A 20,892-nucleotide genomic window follows, 5' to 3' on the forward strand; every position below is an offset into this window, starting at 1 on the left:
CAAACTTCAATCTAATGGCAACAAAAGGATTACAAATTGTGACAAAATATTTTGTCACTACTATTAAAACTTTTTGTGACAGACTCTTATTGTCACTATAAATTTTGGTTTGTTGTAATGAGTTTGAGATTTTGTCACAATAAACTTATTGCTATGGGCTTATTGTGACAAAGGGGCGACAAATTTTTTTTGTCACCATTATGTTATTGTGACAAAAAACTAACATGTAGTGACAAATTTTTCTAGCAAAATCTAGAATTTGTTGTAGTGTTTCTCATCAAAACTTCACAAAATCATGCTCAAACTCTTAGAACTAAAGGGCTACTCCAAGAACATCAAATTCATGAATCAAAGCAAGTTTCAAACATGAAAATCAAAAAATTCAAATGGGTTTTAACCCCAACCCAAGTTCTTCCTAGAACCAACAATTAGATCATGAATTTAACCTCTAAATCATGTTATCCAACATAAAGAATATGAAATCAAGTAAAGGGAACATGAATTTACCAAGTCTAGACTTCAACCCAAGCCAAGAAGAATCATCCCCTGGCTATTCCCCTTTCTTCTTCTTCTTCTTCTTCTCTCTCTCTCTCTCTCTCTCTCTCTCTCTCTCTCTCTCTCCGTAAAATGATATGGGCATGGGGAGATATTTCTCCCCAAGATATTTTGTTAACACAACAAGAAAAACCATCCTACGCAAGCGAAACCATATACATCTTATACTCCAACCCATAAATCACATACAAGGCCTTCAAGATTCTACTACATGCAGTTCAGCCTTGTAAACATATAATTCAATTCAAAATTTAATTACACACTAAATATCCGGGACGGGTATTACAAATGTGAGGTTTGTGGTTACAGTTGTGGTCGAGAGTTGGATACGTAGCATTGCTATCATGAAAAGGGTGGGAAGAGCTATCAAGCGTAGTAGCCCTCTTCTGAGTGTATGTATCACAGGGATTTCAATCATGTGGCAAGCCATGGAAGGGGCTTTATTTGACCAAAAATTTAGATCTGATAGTTTTGTTCCTATTTTGTAAACTTTTGTTGGATTCACGTTAAATATTTTGGATTGACCATTCGTCTGGATGTGAGGAGTCTAGAAAGTAAAAAAATGACCAGAATTTTTTTTTAAAAATCACTATAGAAAAAAAGAATTAAAACAATTTTTTTTTTTTGTCTTTAGTGTCGTCTTATCTGTAACTTTTTCACTTTTATATTATGTTTCTATACTTTTTTTATTACTCTAGTTGCAATGAATGATTACATTGACGAAAGGCTAAACAAATGATACGAAAGTAAATATTAACGACTATCTTTAAGATAAATTGATTTAGCTTAAACGCATAAGAGTCGTAGCTTCCACCGTCAGTGCAACACAGCCAAACTTTGCAGAAGACAAATATCGAGATGGCATCAATTATGTGACTCAAATGTTGGACCTCTCTATCACCCAAACCATTTTAGACTAATCCATTAGTACCACAAGGCTGGTATCAATGGTATTGTAACGCCCCCAAATTCTGGGTACGTTAATAAGACATTTTATTACAAAAACAAAGTGAGTCTGGCTCATTATTACATCACAAAGTTTTACAAGAGTACTTTTAACCAACAAATGAGGGAACTATGGTTCCTAACAACTACTCCGCTTCTTCCTCCATCCGGGCTAGCTCTTCGGCTCCAAAGGCCTCCAAAGTGTAAAGTTCACCCTGTGCATCTATGAGGTCTGACATATTATACCGGCGTCACCACCAATATAATATGCCAGGGTCACTAAAAAGGCAACACCGTGAGCTACAATGCTCAATAGAATAACCCATATCCTTTAACCCTTAACTTACAAACAATACACCATAAAATCAACAATTTCCACATAGTGCATGCTTATCTAGCCAAATTAAATAACAATGACACATCCGCATTCCAAAATCAATCAACGTTGGTGTCCAAGATTTGTGAGTTTCTCCTACTCGACTCCTCGTAGACCGTGTCAACATTTTCCACATTTCATAACTGTATCACCTTTTCAAAATCGTTTTTAACACACCCAACCTTGGTTCCGCCGTTCCGGGTTTCCGAGTATCCTCACAATGGTTCCGCCGTCTCGGGTTCCCATTGGCACACATTGCATTGGCTCCTCTCCGCGGATAACCAAGCCACACACCCAACCTCAGTTCCGCCGTTCCGGTCTCCCGAGTATCCTCACAATGGTTCCGCCATCCCGGGTTCCCATTGGCACACAAAACACACACCACACAATGGGCTACCACGTCCGACCACATTGCGGTTTCCGAAACATTTCACTTTTCAAAAACACGCCTTTTCATAAACCACACCCTAGGTGCCATGTTTCTAACTTTCTCAATTTTCGTGTCTCGTTCTCATGCTTTCATAAACCACACCCTAGGTGCCATGTTTCTAACTTTCTCAATTTTCGTGTCTCGTTCTCATGCATTGACTCCGCGGTAGGACTTCACATTTAATCATAAATCATTCATTGAAAACTTGGAACTAAACTAACAAGATCATCCAACTCAATATTATACCACAAGTAATGCAAGAAATTTACGTAAGCATGCTCATAACCCTTTTTAAAGATCAAATTCCAAATACTTCTGTTCAAGCGATAATATTCCAATCTTTCGAAAACTGTTCTATCTTACTCTATGGAAAATTCTAAACAACATGTTTATTCGAAGTTAAAAGTTGATTATTCCAACATGCTCAAACTCCCATATAGCGAAAAGGGCTACCACGTCCGACCACATTGCGGTTTCCGAAACATTTCACTTTTCAAAAACACGCCTTTTCATAAACCACACCCTAGGTGCCATGTTTCTAACTTTCTCAATTTTCGTGTCTCGTTCTCATGCATTGACTCCGCAGTAGGACTTCACATTTAATCATAAATCATTCATTGAAAACTTGGAACTAAACTAACAAAATCATCCAACTCAATATTATACCACAAGTAATGCAAGAAATTTACGTAAGCATGCTCATAACCCTTTTTAAAGATCAAATTCCGAATACTTCTGTTCAAGCGATAATATTCCAATCTTTCGAAAAACTGTTCTATCTTACTCTATGGAAAATTCTAAACAACATGTTTATTCGAAGTTAAAAGTTGATTATTCCAACATGCTCAAACTCCCATATAGCGAAAATAAGTATGTTAACTACCATGCATTTCAAACGTCATAACCTTATCTACTTTAACGAAAACAATTAAGAAAATTATACTTTGAACTTACGGACATTCCTACTTTTCAACATACGATTCTATACTTTACGTAGAGTAAGTGGACTAGGGTTTCTACATATACTTAGAGATAGGGGATAAGATGATTCTACCTTACTTCTTGGCGGTAGGGCGGCTACGGAAAGTACGTCGGTGATCGAGCGGAGTAACTTCCTACGGAATGCTTATGGTAGCTTCGAAAGAGAAAGGTTCTCTCGAAACTAAGTCTTGACTACACTACTTAAGCCTTTTTGGAGTGGTTTGGTGGTATCTCTCAAGAACTTCGAAGAAAGAACAAGAAACTTGGACTTTTGAACTAGGAATACTTAGAATTTCTAGAGAGAAGTTGGAGCATATGGAGAAGGTGTGAGTTTAAGCTTGGAATGGCCTTCTATTTATAGACCAAGGCTTCCCTCTCTCTCCCTCTCAACCGAATTCTCTCTCTCTCTATATCTCACTTTTCTTTAACTTGTCAAGCTTGATTGAAAGCTTGATGGGTTAGGTTATGGCTTGCTTGTACAACTCCTACCTAGTTCTAGGCATGCAAGGCTAGATTTTGGTACTTTGAATAGGATTATGGAAAGATTGGTGGAGGAAAGGAGGATGGTACAAGGTTTAATATTGGCAATTGTACATACAAGGACAATGTGAATGGATTTTTGCTTGAACAAGTGTATATCCATGGATTGTATTCTAGTCAAGTACAATGTAAGAAGATCAAGAAAGATCAAGACAAGGTACATTTCTTTCTCTCTCTCTCTCTTTCTCTCTCTCTCTCTCTCTCCCTCTCTCTCTCTCTCTCTCCCTCTCCCTCTCTCTCTCGGCATTCCTCTCTCTCTCTCACTCTCTCAGTACTAATACATATATATAATACTTCCAAGAACAAATAATATATATATACTTGTACCATAAAATCTAATAGATTTCAAGTATTAAGATTTTCCCATTAAAATAATCGAATATGCACATGTTCTTGTTGTAATATTATATTAGTGTACTATGTACATATATATATATATATATATATATATATATATAATGACATATTTGTACCTAGAAGATCTAGGTAGATTTCCAAATCCAATAAAAAATTACAAGATCAAAATTCCCCATTAAAATAGTCCAAATTGGCACATGTTTCTTATTAAAATACTAGATTTTGTACTTAGGATATCTTAGGGAAATCTAGGGTATATATTATAAAGTACACACATTTATATTTATATAAATACATCATCACATGGGAAATCTAGGAAATGATTATTAAATAAAACCCTAGTACTTACTAATTCTATTATCCAATGGGTAATAATTTTCCTAGCGGTTATTGACCAATGGATAAAAAGGTGAGGTACTATATACACTAGAATAATACCATATATCCTTTAGGCATGTGTATAAATACATATATATAACTATATCTTGTACTTTAACAAATCTATCAAAAGATCTTGGATGAAAGATCTATTGTCCAATGGATAAAGTTTCCCTAACTTTTATCATCCAATGGGTAAAGGTTAAAGGTCCAAAGGGTTCCACTAGGGTTTGGAGGGCTCATAAGGTTCAAGAAGGTTTAAAAGGCTCATCTAAGGTTAGGAGAACATAACTAAGTGAATTGGTAGTTAGGTTCCTCTAACTAATTGGTTAGAATCTAACTATACTTGCCAAGTAGAATCTCTAGCCATGAAATATAATTTTAAAAGACTAAAATCTAATTATGACGGATTATGAGAAATACAAAAGGAATTTTTTGGAAGCGAATCCAAGTATTAAAAAAAAATTAATTTTTTAACGAAATTTTTACTTACTAAAAATCAGGGTTGTTACAGGTATTATATGTTACTCACTCCGTCCCGATTTGTTTGTCCCATTTTTAATTTTTTGAGAGTGTTTGACCTCTACAAAAATTGTCTATAATTTTCAATTCGTAATGTTTTTAATATACAATAAGGATCTTATTTAGTAGATCTCAATTAGTTTTATTATACAAAATCTTCAAAATCATAAAAAAATATTATAAAATGTAAGATATAAGTATATTTTTGAAAGACGCGAATTTCAACAATTGGACAAACAAATTGGGACAGAGGGAGAACTACATTGTTATTTGCAAATTGCGACGGGTTTTGAAACATTATTTAGATTTAGTTGGTTGAAAGGGAAAGGATTATTGCACCTCTTCTTTCATTCTCATGCACTTTTTTTCTTATTTTTTCTCAAGCTGCAAAAAGAGAAGGATTATTTCACTCTTCCACTACTATTCTCTCTCTCCATCATTACCGACACACCCAACTCTCTACCGTCTCCTTGCGAAAATCCTCCCTTAACCACCACGAACCACCCCTCCCCCCATTCACTAGGCATTCCCTCCATTCACTATCCACAATTTCTGTCTAATACAATCTAAGGCAATGTCCACTTTGACTTTCTGTGGTCTGGGTCTTGTGAGAATACACCACTTATAATTCAAAAGTGTGCATATGACACCCTTATGATTGTAAAATGTGCACGTAACACCTAATTCTGTCTATATTTTAACAAAGGTGTATTGGTCTCACACACCTCGTGAATCTAACCAAAATCTTATCCGAGCTGTTCGTAATGTATTAATCATAGAATATAACATCTTTGTAAAAAATCAACTTGATCAGACATCAATAGCTCAATGATCTAATTCTTGTTAAAATGAATGATAAATTTAAAATTTTAATTCATAAAAATTTCAATTTGACCATGAGGTTTTCATTTTTTGATGGACTTAAATTTTGGTATGGATGTAATACTCATCAAATTATATAATATCAACAGTTCAGATCCAATTTTTAGTATAGAGGATGGAATGGTTAGATTCAAGGAAGAAGATGAATGAAGGGAGAAGATGAAGGCATATCGGACTTTTAATGCGCGTCTATCACCCTTGATGTTATTATAGATGGAATTGGGTGTTATATGCACACTCACAAACCACAAGGATGTTATTTGCACACTTTTGATCCAAGAGGGTGTATCCGCACATGACTATGTGCATACTTTTGAACCATAAGAATGTATCCACAGATGACCTAAATCACCGAGGGTCAAAGTGTACTTTGCCCTACACTCTTATCTTCTAACAATATTCACCATCCCATTTTGAGTATTTTGATTATCTATATCACAATAATGTAATCTCTCTACTTCATATAATTGAACTCTCACTCTCCGTAGATGTACTTGATTTTAGAGAACAATGTAAATTTCTTGTGTTTTGTATGCGATCGTGTGTTTTTTGTCTGAGTTTTTGAGCAGAGGTGCTATTGACACAGATGAATAGTGCATTGATCGTAGAGACCCGGAATAATTTTTTCTTGCTTTATAATTTTTAAATGTGTTTAAGATAATTATGTGGATGATATTGTGTGAGGGCTTTTGTGTAATTGTATGAAACTTGTGGGAGTGGATGATATGGTTGTGCACTTGGGGGGTGAGAGGTGTAGTTGTGCCTATATATATGTGTGTCAGGAGAAGAAAAAAATATATTTTTACTCTTCTCTCTCTCCTCACGCCTCTCTTTCGTTCTCTCCCTCACTCGGCTCTCTCACTCTCTCTCACGTCAGAACACTCTCAATACCTCAAACCCGCAAAGATCCATCGTATATTTGTCGTATTTAAGTGTTCTAGAGCTTTGAATTCGCGGGTCTTAGCTTTGAATAGGAGTATTCGGTTGATTCAAAGCTTTTTGAGTTAGGGTTTTGTTTGGATCTTTGGGGTTTTGCTCAAAACCCATGAGGTAGGGATTTCTCTCCTCCTTTATGTGTTTATATGTTGGTTTGATGTGTCCAAGGGTGTTTAAATGACTGTATTTGTTGTTGGGAGAAATCTATCGAAACTAGGAATTGCGCGCTGAAAAACCTAAGTTCTACCGGTTGGAATTGAGTTCTACAAGTAAGAATATTTCTCTACTGGTAGAAACTAAAAATTTGATTCTTTATCGGTAGAAGCTGAAATATCTACATTTTTTGGAAAAATTTCGGACGAGCATAACCTTATCATCCGAAATCTATTTGGGGCATATTATATATCAAAATTAATATACGGAAAATCTACTATCTAATGGCGGTAGTCTCATGATCAAATTCTGAACCTATAAGAAGTTATAGCTAAAATACGATAGGTTGGTTGTTAGACTCCATATCGATTTTGGTGGTTTGTTATATTCGAACTTCACGTGTGATTTGGTGCACTTCTAGGTCTTCTTAATGAGCATACTTGTATTTGTTGGATGAGGTGAGATGATTGATCGTATATTAAAATTGGAATGGGGATACTTGAATAATGATGATTAATTATATCTATGAAATGGAAACGTGAGGTACAATTATTCTTTTTCTCTTGAACTATAAATCGAACGGTGAAATTGTTTCTAGTTACCTGCATGAAGTTGAGTTTGTGACTAACTAGTAGATACTTAGTAGTAGAATAAATGGGTTGGTGACGAGATTAATGATGAGAATTATGAGAAACGTGTTGTGAAACGGATGGCTATGTATACATATTGAAACAAGAAATGGGGATAACTAATCATGTAAAAACTTGCGTGGTATAAAGGATATATATTGTTACGGTATTGATATGCACTAAGATGAGTTGATGTAGAAGTGATTTGACTTATGAGAACTAAGGATTGGTTTACTACGTGAAGGATATCAGGATCCTGTAACTGGCCCGACAGAGGATATCGGGATCCTTTAATTGGCCCGGCATGAGCAATTGCTCATAACTTATTCTAGACCCGCCAAAGAGTGAGGTGCTAGGCAGAGGATATCGAGATCCTTAAATTGACTCGGCAGGAGCAATTGCTCGAGGTACATGATGATGAAATGACAATGATGCACCAAAAAAATGAAATGAGCATTAGGTGTGGAACTCTGATAATCTTGGTTGTGCTATGTGTTACTTGGTATTTAGAAAATGGTTGGATTCACTTGATGTTTTGGAAAAGAAATTTTTTTTAAAATAAAATCCTCTGGCATTCTTGAGCAAATCAACGGACTCCGGTATTTGGGCACAAATCAACAAACTCCGGTATTCAAACTCGAATCAACGGATCTTGATTTATACTAATTTTGTGTTCCTCTACATTATTTTGCAATCAAAAAGGAAAGTTTTATATGAAAAGGGTTTTGATAACCAACAATGTTAGACTAATGTTGAAATGAAAAGTGTGATAATAAGGGTAAAGATGAGGGATAAACTAGATAGTACCTTGATGCTGATATTGTTGAACTATTTATATTGGATTGTACTGATGACATTACATAAGATTGAGTCCTTAGGCGTCGGTCAGATGCTAGTAGCGCGAAAGATAGAATTTAGTAACTTGTTTCGTATGAATGCTCATTTGATAGTTGGTGGTGTGATACATTGTGGGAAGTCTATAAAGGGTATCTGCATGTCATACTTACAAAAGAAATTTCAATGTGAAAAAATCTTGGGTAGATGAAAACATGAGGCTAGAATATAACTTGTGGGTGAGAAAGTTGACTGAATAATGATATATCAACACTAACAAGATGACGTGATGAAGAGGACATGAGGGAGGATACGATAAGTGTTAACCTGATATTTAAAAGATTAGACAGGGTAGTCGTGTGAGTTCTCTGGTGCCTTATGGAGGTTGGGTTCGAAGTGTCTTCGTTCGCTTTATATTTCTCCTCTTTATACGTAGGGTGTGTATCTTAGTTGAGATGTGGATTGGCAGAAAACCTATTGGTACCGACCGGAAACCCACCGAAATCGTACTGACGGCCACGCCGGTCCGTCTCCGGCCACCAGACGGCCGATCTGAGCCGTCCAAAAATTCTGAAAAAAAAAAAACGAGGGAGCCTACGCGGGAATCAACGACATCCAACTTGTGTAAGGTACTTGATCCAAACACCCTATTTTTCTTGTATATATGTATATACACGTCGGATGCCATTGATTCCCGCGTAGGCCCCCTTGTTTTTTTTTTTTTTAGAATTTTTGGACGGCTCAGATCGACCGTCCGGTGGCCGGAGACGGCCCGGCGCGGCCGTCGGTACGATTTCGGTGGGTTTCCAGTCAGTATTGGTAGCAAGGCTCGTGGATTGGTGAGGTGAGATAAGAAAGAGAAAATGGTCGTTAAAGAACCCGAAATGTTTCTAAGTCATTGAAAGCATAAGGTAATAACGAGATATGATATTGAGAATGGCCAATAGAGATTTTAGGTGAAAGGTGTACGTGCGAGGTTAAGAAGATTGGTATGTGAGATAAAGTTCTATGTATGCTTGGTTTAAAAGTTGGGATTGAGTCACATATTCTATTTCTAGTCACACCATTTTTTATTTTTATTTTTATGAAAGTGTTTCCCTTAGCACTCATCTTCCCATAAGCATATAGAGGTGGTTAGAGATTTTCTACTGAGCAAGTGTATACTCAACCCTTCATTTTCAGGTACCCAACAAGGCATATAGCTTGGAGAGCTTGGAGGACAAGTCGGGTGTCATTCTAATAGCCTTGTATTTAGTTATGTTATCGTCTCATGCAAAATGTATATTGAGCTAAAGAAATATATAATTTCGTTATAACATGTTTAATTATAAAGGATTGTAAAAGATGTATAACATCTTCTCTTTTGGGCATTAATATGTGAGGGTATTGGTCTATAAGATAATGTTTGGCATAACATTTTGGGTATGTATGTATGTGAGGATAATATATTAGTATTGGAAAAAGTATTATTATTTATGTTGAAATTCGAAAGCATGACACTGATCGTGATGTGGGGCCCACTATGGGTCCCACACAAACGATCCAAGCCGTTCATTAAATTTTAAATATTTTATCAAGAGCCCTTGCGAAAAATCAGCTCAATTTGATATCTAGAAGTTCTCGATCTAATCATCTAACTTTTTATTTAGATTTTAATTGCATTTTACTCCATAACATTGTGTTCTGACACTTCACCTCCCTAACATTTAGAAATAACAACTTGCCTTCTCATGGTTTTGGCCATCCAATTGACAGAAGGCATAGCACACACGCTGATTATGAGATTGGAAATGAAAAGGCTCCCAAAAAGGTAGATTTTGATTGCATTTTACTCCAAAAGTACCAGGAGGCAAGTTGGGTTTTATTTTCAAATGTTAGGGAGGTAAAGTGCGAAAAAGCCAAACTACAAGGAGGCTATCTACGTTTTGCCATTTGTAATTGATCTTGTATTAGGCCTTCGCATTTTTTTTCATTTTTTTTAGGCTGTGAGGTCACTCTTTTATTTTTGAACAGCAATGTAAGTTTACTCTTTGAATGAAAAAAAAAAGTGTCTCAGATGCTGGCTACAAAGTAAATGAATGAACTAATTAAAGGTCCTTTAGAGACTCTTGATGCACGCATATTTCAGGAATATAGTAACAAATTGAAATAAGAGTATTCATCCTAGAAAAGAAAAGGGCCATTCAAAAAAATTCTAAAAAGACAAAAGAACTTGATTTGCATATAGATGGTAACTCATTGAAGGTCCTTTATTGAGTATATAACTAGGAATAATGCCACATGCGATGCACGATTATTATGCCCATTGTTTTGATAAGTGTAAATATATATTGTGTTTGTTAATTAAACACAAACTGGATAGAGGACATATGCAGATATGCCAATGGAGGGCACTCAGAAAGTTTAACAATTACATCTAGTTAGTGGCTATGGTCATTACCATAGAAAGCTAACAACTCTATCACTATTTCACCAACTTGAGAAAGCAAAACAAAATCTCTCTCTCTCTCTCTCTCTCTCTCTCTCTCTCTCTCTCTCTCTCTCTCTCTCTCTCTCTCTCTCTCTCTGAGTTTTCAAAATTGCTTCCTCGAATGAGATTGAGTGAAGATAGTGCTAGAAAGGGATCAGCTGAAATGAAATAGTTCCATTGGTCTGAAGACTCGGCACTAATAGTGGAGACTTATTTTACTGCATCCATCAATCAAGATTACTTAAAAATGGGTTTGAAGTTAAGTAAAAACACATCCATGTTTTTAACTCAAAGGTTCAGGGCAACTTATAGTTGTTCCTAATTGTCGGGCAACTTTTTCTTGACAAATGATCTTCTCATATCAATGACCTTGCCCCAACTCTAGCTTAATTCCCTATTGAAATTTGCCGTGACAAATAATCTTCTCATATCTACTCCAACGATTCAGTTTAAGCAATATGTGCTTATTGTCGTCTAATATATAGCACTGAACCAAGCAATAGACACCGGTCAATACATCAAGATGCATAGCCAAAAAATCTCTCTACACTGGGTATGTGCAAAAATGATTTATGACCAACAAAGTCATCTATTTATGTAGGCACTATTGTGGTGTCCAGATATTAAAGAATGTAAACCTCATGCGTCTGCGGTGCAATTGATCTGTCCATCAGTAGGACTAGTCGATATTGGAACAAAAATAAAATGAAGCAACAGCTATATAAAATTAAAGAATATAAACCTCATGCATCTGCAATGCAATTGATTTGTCCATCGGTAGGACTAGTAGATACCGGAACAAAAATAAAATGAAGCAACAGCTGTATAAAATTGGTCATCGACCAGACAAAAATGAGAAGAGAAAACATAGGAAATGTAAAACACCATCATACCAATACCATCGCACTGGGTTTTTGATCAGCATGCACTCTATACAATCTACCGAAACATACCTGGGAAAAAAGGAAAGGCCAAAATCAACGCTCGAGAGAAATCCAAACAACTCAAAACTTCTTCTTATCACTGCAGACGGGAAAAAAATAATCAAACAAATAAACATCAATGGGAAGAAGTTAAAGATTTAATGCAAAGCACCTACCAAACAAATTAACTAAAGAAAATAAAAGAAAAGAGTGGTGTAATGTCCATTTTTATACCTTTCCTGATCTAGCCATTATTCTGTGCAAAGTTTTTAGAAAGGCCGGGAGTAAACTAAAGCAACCATTGCAAACATAGTGGTAGAGTGATGACTCGATTAAGCCCTAAATTTCTGCAAAGCGAGGAATGTAAACATTGTTTTACTTGTAAACGATCATGACTTGAAGTTTAACACTGACCAAGTGGAAACCCACGAGTCATTCCCTAGCCTTGAGGCTCCCCAATGTAAGAACCCAATTGGAAAAATCGTGCCAAAATATCGGCGACCAAGAAATTGAGTTTCATGCTTCTTTCTTGCGGTTTGTGGATAAAGGGTAAAGCCTTAGATTTGTGTGTACGATCAAAACGAATCAGATCAAGGTCTTTGAAATTGAGCTCTGAAACTGATCTTCATAGCCTTATAGCTAGTGCGGCAAAACCCGAAAGGGATTGGCCTCGTGATCAATGCCTCATACTTTGAGTTTGCTTCTTCTTCTTCTTCTTCTTCTTAGGTCTCGGTTCAAAAACCTCCTCAAGTATAATGAAGTGCCCAAAAATCAACAAATACGAAGCTCCTTAGATCTGTGTTTAATTGATTTGAAGAGAAAAACGGCCTAGAGTCTTGTTGAAAATAGAAATATATATAATTTTTAGTCATGCACACTAAAAGATGTCACCCAAACTAACTCATGAAGATTCCACATCCAAAAGCAAATTAAATTCAGCGCATAAAGATCTCATAACCAGGAATAAAGATCTCATAACCACCCATTGAAAGATGCCCTTTTAAAGCAAACGAAAGATAATTGTCCAGCCAACCACGGAATGAAGTATTGCTTCCAAATGATTTCCATGTTCTACGGTGAATAATTAGAGCAACTACGTGCGTGCATGACCAGCAACATACCGTAATTAGATTGAAGAATATTATTATTACTTTCAATTTCTAATATCAGGTTTACCACTTCCATATAAAACTATAGTATTGAACTTCTACCTCTTTCTAAATAAGACATGAATTAATGTAAGAAGTTTAAATAAAATTGATAGATATTCAATTACTACTTGTAACACAACAAACTTGTAATGGAAACGTAAATTTGTGGACAATAAGACTTAAAGAAAATCCATTGCCCCAATTAAGTAAATTTTGCAAATATGACTTCAGCTTAGAACAATTCCCTTTAACTTTCTGTGAAGCCTTCACAAGTTGGTTTCTATCATCTAGTGCATTTTTTTACTATCAACTCATTTTAAATAATACGGCACAGGTAGTGAAAAACCAAGATGTAGGTCAAACTTTTGAACAAGTCAAGAGATTCTACAAGGTAGGAACATTATGTAAAACGAAAGCTACAACAAGAGTTGATGGTTGTCTAAGAGCAATCTGGTACGTACAATACTTAGCAAAGAATAATAATCTTGTTCCTATGAAGCAAAAACTGAGGTTATCAAGTTTTGAAGAGAAAAAATGCAAAGCAAATTCCTCTACATCAACATCTGATTATTCTATAGCCAATTAGAAGGAAAATAACTGGTCAAGGGATTTTGATTTCCATATATCCAAACTTAACTACGGTGGACAATTTTCAACTAATGGCTAAAATACCGAAACTAAAATAAGTTTTTAAGAGTTTCTTGGCACCATAATTGGTAGAGTTTACCACAAATTCACTAAACAAATGTCCCTAAACAAATGCTGGAATACCAAACATAAAAAGAAAATAGAATACATTTTTAGGAGACTCATTCAGAAATATGGAGAAGTCCGAAAACCCATATTAGTCAATTAGAAATAAACCAAACAGTTTCAAAGAGCCCACCACAGAACGGGTGAAAAGCCGATCTTACCCCAGCCTCCAGCCATGGAGCTCCAGAGTAGAATGACCCAATTGGAAAATTCGGACCAAAATGAGAGCCATGCCCAATTGGTTTCTCTCGCTTTTATACTCGGTCTGTGGATATTTCAAGAATAGTACCCTAACCACAATTTGTCATTCGTCTCTAATCATATTGCTCTACAAAATTTACACACCTACCAAACAGCATTACAAAACTGCTATACATGAAGTCACGAAAAAAACAAAACTTAAGAGCGCCGGGAGAGGGTCAAATGCACGTAGCCTTTGTACCAACCAAAGCTGCGGCTGGAGAGGGTCAAATGCACGTAGCCTTTGTACCCCTTAACCGTAAAGACACTTTCCATGTATCGGACCACAATGGAGCAATCTTATTACCGCAAAGAAGGCCACCATCAAAATATTATCAAAATCCCCTATATAAATACAGCCCTATCATTGCATTGGGCGTTTCCCGTGAGGGTCCAACCGGGGGCTTCTCAAATAGGATGTACTCGTACTTGCCGTGGCACTGGCACTATTGTTATTAGTAGTAGAACCGAACGCTTGGGAACTGGATTCGCTGGAAGTTCCGGTTGAGGATGATGACGTGGCAGGCCTACCCGATCTTCTGTGCCTGGCACCAGGGTACCCCGGCCTTGTCGGTTCTTCTAGGCTTCCAGGCTTCTTCGATAGCATTACCACCACACGCCGCATGGTGGGCCGTACCTGTGGATCCAATTGGGTGCAAAGTAACCCTATCTGCAGGCACACTGCTACTTGATCGGGGACAGCGGATGAAGCCAGTTTAGGGTCCATAACCTCCAAGCTCTTCCCCTTCCTGTACTGCTTATATGCCTGCATCCACAGTGATAGTTGTGAATTGAACGTGGTTTTCAAAAAGCAACATTTAATTTTAATTATGTGAGAACTTGTCTAAATCATGAACTTCCAAAGTTTCCGACATCACCTATGAATTTCGTTACCCATTTTATTATTCTTGCGAGGTAAGTTTTAAAGTTATAACCACCTTTTAGACCAAATTCGGAATATATATATATAGAGAGAGAGAGAGTTAGGTTCCGGTTAGAGATCCCTTATTTTATTAAAATGCGGGACTCCCATTCCCGATTGAATTTCGATGATCCGAGCCGCTCAAAGTGATCAGAACGTGATTTTAAGGGTCTCCGTGAGAAATCAGCAAAAAAAATGACCGGGAAGGGTTTCATCCGAGCAGTTTTCATTGAACGGTTAAAAAAAAAAACAGCTCGGATGACGCCCTTCCCAGTCATTCCCGCAAGGAATCAACAACAAAAAAAAGACCGGGAAGGGCTTCATCCGAGCAGTTTTTATTTGAACCGTTCGATAAAAAACAAACAAAAACTGCTCGGATGAAGCGTTTCCAGTCTTTTTTTTTTTGCTGATTTCTCGCGAGTATCCTTAAAATCACATTCTGAACACATTGAGCGGCTTGGAACATCGAAATTCTATCAGGAAAGGGAGGTCCTTATTTTATTAAGTTAAGGTGGTCCTTAATAGAAGGGAACTCCATATATATATATATATATATATATATATATATATATATATATATATATATATAATATAATATATATATATATAGGCGCCATTTGCCCAGAATTCGAATCCGAATTTTCCAGGCTTTTAAAATAATTTGGACTTTTATGAATTTTGACCAGTTCAAGTTTGATCAACTGCTAAATTGAGAAAGGTCAACACTTGATTAAAGTCACGTTGATTTATAAACCCCCTCTGGGGTCAACGATATAAACAATGGCTTGGATGATGCAAACAATCAACTTGATGATGTAAACAAACCCACAGACAGGAACTAGGCCCAAATAGACCTTGTTGAGTCAAAATCAAGATTCAACAAGGAGTATAGAGTACTTGCTTTTTCAATACACTTCTGAAACATTAAAAACTGCCTTCAATTTTCCTGATTTTATTTGCATCAGATTCCTTCAACCAATTCTACCAAGTAGGTCACCCTCACAAACTCGAAATTTGGTCTCTTTGATAGTTGTTTCGGAAATACTTTCCTGAAACACTTCCTAGATAACCCGAAATCTTCTTGGAAAAGAACTCACTTCAAGAAAACACGGAATTTAAATTCTTCAAATTCGTGGATCCTTTTGCTCAAAAAGAACAATGCGAACAATGAATTTTTTTTTTTTTTGTTTTGACAAAATTTTTTAAATTTTTTCTGGAAAAATTTAATCAAACGAAGATAGGAGGGTAGTCAATCACACAGAAAAAAGCACAGCTAAAAGGCCAGCTCAAAATGATGGAGACCTTTCTCCGCCTACCAGAGTATTAGTCAACCACTGGTCATACAAAGGCTGCTACGGCCACCAAAATATCAAGAAATAGTAGTAACAAGTCACAATAATTAACAATATGTAATTATATATTAATGTACTAGTGCTAACCCGTGCCTACGGCACTACGCATCCCGGTTGAAAGGGGATGACAGTTATGTGATTTAGGTGAAAACCGTGGACACTTAACCAGAAAGTGGGAGAATGCACTACAGCTTTTGGATCAAATGAATCTAAGCCGTTCCAACAACTTGTCCCCACACCTTTCTGTTTTATAATAGAGAAGGTGTAAAATAAAACTTCCAATACTTTACAGCAGATTTTATTGCTGTCCAAATACAACGGCAATTGGACAACAATATTTTTCAGTGATAAGGTGGTTTCCACGTAGAACGACAACACAAGAACTTATCAGTGTAAATAAAGTACGCAAAAGAAGATGGAAGTACTTACCCATTCCAGTAGATTTTGACTGTCTAAACTCAGGTTGAAAGTCGAGTTCTTCTGACCACTTATTAGCTCCAAAACCACAACCCCAAAGCTAAATACATCTGCCTTCACAGATAGACGCCCATGCATGAGGTACTCAGGAGCCATATACCCACTGTGTCATTGTGCACGCGTCTATTAGATATGATATTAAATTCAAACAGCTTAAATTACAGTCGAAATTAAGTAAGAAAGCTAAGATCCTTGAAAACATACTTTGTACCAGCTACACGGGTATTGACATGCGTTTGATCTTCAGGGAAGAGGCGAGCCATGCCAAAATCAGCGATTTTCGGAACCCATTTGTCATCTAGTAGGATATTGCTGGCCTTGATATCACGGTGGATGATTACGCTATGTGAGTCTTCGTGAAGGTAAAGCAAGCCCCGAGAAACGCCAAGAATAATGTCATACCTCCGCTTCCAATCCAGCACATCTGGTCTTCCAGACTCTGAATCAATACCATCAAAATTAGCATCACTATAACTATCAGTCATCTCTTTTCAATCCATTCCAACCTAGTTATAAAGCCAATTAAGAACATCATCTGCATCCAGTGACTCTAATGATATCAATTTTGAGTGTTAATTGCAATCACAAGGAAGTTGACTGTTAATTGCAATCACAAGGAAGTTGTAATTGATCATGAACTTAAAAAACATTGGATGCTATGACATACATATAAACTAAGGCCGTCGTAATGTCATGGACTGTTCCACTCACCAACTGTAGTCCAAAATGAAAAAGCACTCGTTAGATACTTAACAAAGCACTGTTCAGATATATGAGGTATAAAGCTAATCAAAACTGTCACGCCAAGATTGTGCCACCCAATTTCAGCAGTTATTCAAGGCTGGAGAGTGAATGATTTTTTTGACAAGGCTGGAGAGTGAATGAAAAGGACTATGAACACCAAACTAAGAACACAAAAATACAAATGCACACACAAGAGTTACAAAACTAGGCACAGCCAACTGAAGAACCAAAAGGTGCTTGGCCTCACCCACTCAGATTAACATCTTGGACTCCTTGGTCCTTTGCTCCAAATCGAAGAAGAACCTAAAACTACCAAACAGTGAGCAAAATAGCACTGGCAGTAAGAAACAAAAATTACTGCTCTTTCCAGTTTAACAAGACACCAAACAGAAAAGTATTGCTTGCACCATTGAAGAAGAAGAACTTTCATGGACCAAGATTGATGCCACATTACAACCAAAATTATCAGACAAGTAACTGAAAGTTTAGGGAAAATGAGAACAGAAGGAAAAGCACTCGTCGATAATGAAATAGTGACCATTAACTAGTACCATACGGACTCAAACCCAAAATTAGTAGTAATGCACCAACAAAATTAGTTATACATAAAGGGAACGCCAAAGCAACAAGCATGCAGAACAAGATAATTATGCATGACAATGGTCCTAAATAATGAACGGGTTAAAAAAAAACTAAAATTCAAAATTTTGTTTTCCCGTTTCTCGCTTTTCTGTTTCTCTTTCAGCTAAGGTACCCTGACTTTACATAATGTGGCCTTTCCCCCCTTCTCTATAGCCATCCCTTGCTCCTAATTGCTCTATGGCTGACAAAGTCTTGTGGACTGCCTCTACTTCCTCTACTTATGCTGCTGCAACTACATGGGATGCCATTTGAATTCATTGCCCAATTGCACATTGGCATAAGTTGCTTTGGTTTCCCATATATACTCCAAGACATATTATTTGGATGCCTATTAAGAAATTGAGAACTAAGGATGAACTTTGCAGGCTGGGGGATCATTCCCTCCTCCCTGTCAACAACCTGCTCTCTTTGCCAACAAGAAATGGAAACTACTTCTCAGTTCTCACATCTTCTTTGTGTGCAACTATTCCAGGAATGTATGGAAGCAAGTACGGTAACTATGTGGTGTTTCTAAGGATCCGCATAGCTGAGTGTTGAGGTCCCTTGGCTTATTGGGAAAATCAGAGGTAAATCCTTCAGCAGCATAGTTAGGAAGCTTGCTTGAGCTGCTATGGTTTATTATATATGGAAGAATGGAACTCTAGACTATAGAATTTTCCAAGGCATTCAAAGACCCCCTTCCTCACTCTTAGAGAAGATTTATTTTGATGTTCGTATCGACTGAAGTTCTCCAAGTTGGACGACTGATCAATGCAGATGAGAGAGATCGATGAGAGGATTGAAGAAGATTGGCTGTAGATCAACTAAGGACTAGTCGATTTGCCCTTCTGTTTCGTTTGTGTTCGATGGCCTAAGGTAAAAATTTAACCTGGACAACAAAATCCTAGGGCCGGGATCGATTTTGAGAGAAGCGAGTCTTTTCACGCCTCATTGCCTAGTCTGCGCCTTATTCAAGTTGCCTCGCCTGGGGTCATACAAGGTGATGGGGGTGCACCTCGCCTCACGCCTAGGTGCACACCTGGGCGTGCCTTCGACAACTATGGTCTTGAGATTCGTGGGTTTTGAGATTCACACCGTATCCTCTAGTTCCGGCCTCTGAGTGCATTAGAAACATGGGGCAAGTATTATGGCAACAAAGGATCTTTGGCCTTCTCCTTGTACTCATTCACTCAATAGACAAGTAGGCACATTGTTGAAGCTTGGCGCCTAACTATGATGGCAGAAAATCAAAATAGTAGTCACCAATTGCAACTCTAATGGTTTTAGATTCAGTTTTAGTGTCCCAATTTCAGCTCCAATGAGATACAAAGAATGTTCAAAATCCATATTTAAAAGGATCAAAGGAGAAGAGGACTTACTGAAGAGAAGCTTGTCCAAGCTCTCATTAGCAACATACTCATATACGAGCAGCTTCTCCGCACCGTGTGCACAATACCCCAACAAATTCACAACGTTGCGGTGCTGCACACGCGCCAACAACTTCGCCTCGTTCGTGAACTCTTTCTTCCCCTGTCTCGAGCTCTGCGACAGCTTCTTTACCGCAATCTCCCTACCATCCTCTAATTTCCCCTACATATCCAAAAACCCAACAATCATATGCCATTTCTCGCAACTGCAATCTCTATTTTTGGGTGTTCATCACAATTTCCGTTTTGAGTTTGTGCTTTATGCATAAGGCTCAATTCGTTGGGGGAGTTATTGTGGAGTCCACGCCGCATCACTTTAAGCCCAATATAGATTGAATGAGTTCCGACCCACTTAAAATAGGTTAAGCCGGAGAGCGGGGAGTGCTCCCAACGTTATGTTAAGATCCAATTTTTATATCCAACAAGATAGGATTTAACATTCACAAGTGTTCTAAAAATTTCACAAACATATACACATATACATACATATACACTACTCTGTACCAATATGTATGCCTAAAATTAACTCAATTTTGAGGTGATTACCTTGAATACAGGTCCAAATCCGCCTTCGCCGAGCTTGTGATTGGGGTGGAAGTTTTTGGTAGCGGAAACTAGGGTTTCGAATGGGAATTGCTTCTGTTCTCGCGCGGCGATCTTCTCTAAGTCGTCACTTCTGTCTGATTCATCGAATTCCAGAGCACAAAAACAGAGCATCACATAAAACTATGACAGACACAACATTCAAAGACTGAAAGACAAATCTGTATATATAAGTAGAGAGAGAGAGAGAGAGAGAGAGAGAGAGAGAGAGAGAGAGCAATACCTTTCTTAGATTTGAAAGGCTTGAGAAGGCATTGAATGAAGGTGCCTGATTTAGTCATTGTGATTTACAAACCCATTAAGGGGAGGGTTATGAAAGTTTCAGGTTTTAGGAGCCTCGGGAGATAGTTGAGATTGAGTTGCGTCTTGTTAATATTTCTGTGCGTGGGAAGAAGATGGTGCTGGGTCTCTCTCTCTATGTTCAAGAAACAGAGCGGGTTCTCTCTCTCCCTCTCTCTCTTTCTATGCTCAAGAAACATCGTGTTGACATCAAGGTCTTCGGTTGTACTTTTCCTTCTTTTTTTTTTTTTTGAAAGGTCATCCGATGGACTTGTCTGCTGCTTCTGAAACGCGAAGACGTACGACGTTTAAACATGATCACTATGTTTAGTTACGATTTTAATTTAGTTTTAGTTTAATTTTTTAATCATTATCCTATTTTTTATTCTAATTATTATTTTATTTTTTTAAT

General features: G+C 37.2%; 1 protein-coding gene and 1 long non-coding RNA gene across 3 annotated transcripts; one reads left to right on the plus strand and one right to left on the minus strand.

The window, feature by feature from the left end:
* Positions 1-14,027: 14,027 nt before the first annotated feature.
* Positions 14,028-20,649, minus strand: LOC131301314 (cysteine-rich receptor-like protein kinase 43). 2 transcript variants are annotated; one of them, XR_009191251.1, is made up of 7 exons: positions 20,425-20,638; positions 20,145-20,278; positions 19,551-19,761; positions 17,011-17,245; positions 16,759-16,909; positions 14,262-14,821; positions 14,028-14,213 (listed from the first exon to the last, which is right to left on the minus strand). XR_009191251.1 is itself a non-coding variant. In XM_058327515.1 (6 exons), exons 1-6 carry the CDS (start codon positions 20,480-20,482, stop codon positions 14,420-14,422), a joined length of 1,191 nt encoding a protein of 396 aa, XP_058183498.1. In that variant the 5' UTR covers positions 20,483-20,649; the 3' UTR covers positions 14,028-14,419. The 2 variants fall into 2 exon arrangements, 1 of the variants encoding a protein (XP_058183498.1); XM_058327515.1 differs by having other exon boundaries at positions 14,028-14,821; positions 20,425-20,649.
* Positions 16,150-19,516, plus strand: LOC131301315 (uncharacterized). Its single transcript, XR_009191252.1, has 2 exons — positions 16,150-16,402; positions 16,587-19,516. It is a non-coding gene; the product is annotated as an uncharacterized LOC131301315 (long non-coding RNA).
* Positions 20,650-20,892: the final 243 nt, after the last annotated feature.

Source organism: Rhododendron vialii, chromosome 9a, assembly GCF_030253575.1.
Source record: "Rhododendron vialii isolate Sample 1 chromosome 9a, ASM3025357v1".
Classification (NCBI taxonomy): domain Eukaryota; kingdom Viridiplantae; phylum Streptophyta; class Magnoliopsida; order Ericales; family Ericaceae; genus Rhododendron; species Rhododendron vialii.

Bases quoted from the DNA above. Each gene is read 5' to 3' on its own strand.
- LOC131301314 (XM_058327515.1), bottom strand. From the start codon at position 20,482: ATGACTAAATCAGGCACCTTCATTCAATGCCTTCTCAAGCCTTTCAAA. The intron at 16,910-17,010 runs GTATGTTTTCAA...ACAATGACACAG, and splicing joins ACCCGTGTAGCTGGTACAAA to TGGGTATATGGCTCCTGAGT. The intron at 14,822-16,758 runs GTAAGTACTTCC...CTGTGGATGCAG, and splicing joins GTCAAAATCTACTGGAATGG to GCATATAAGCAGTACAGGAA.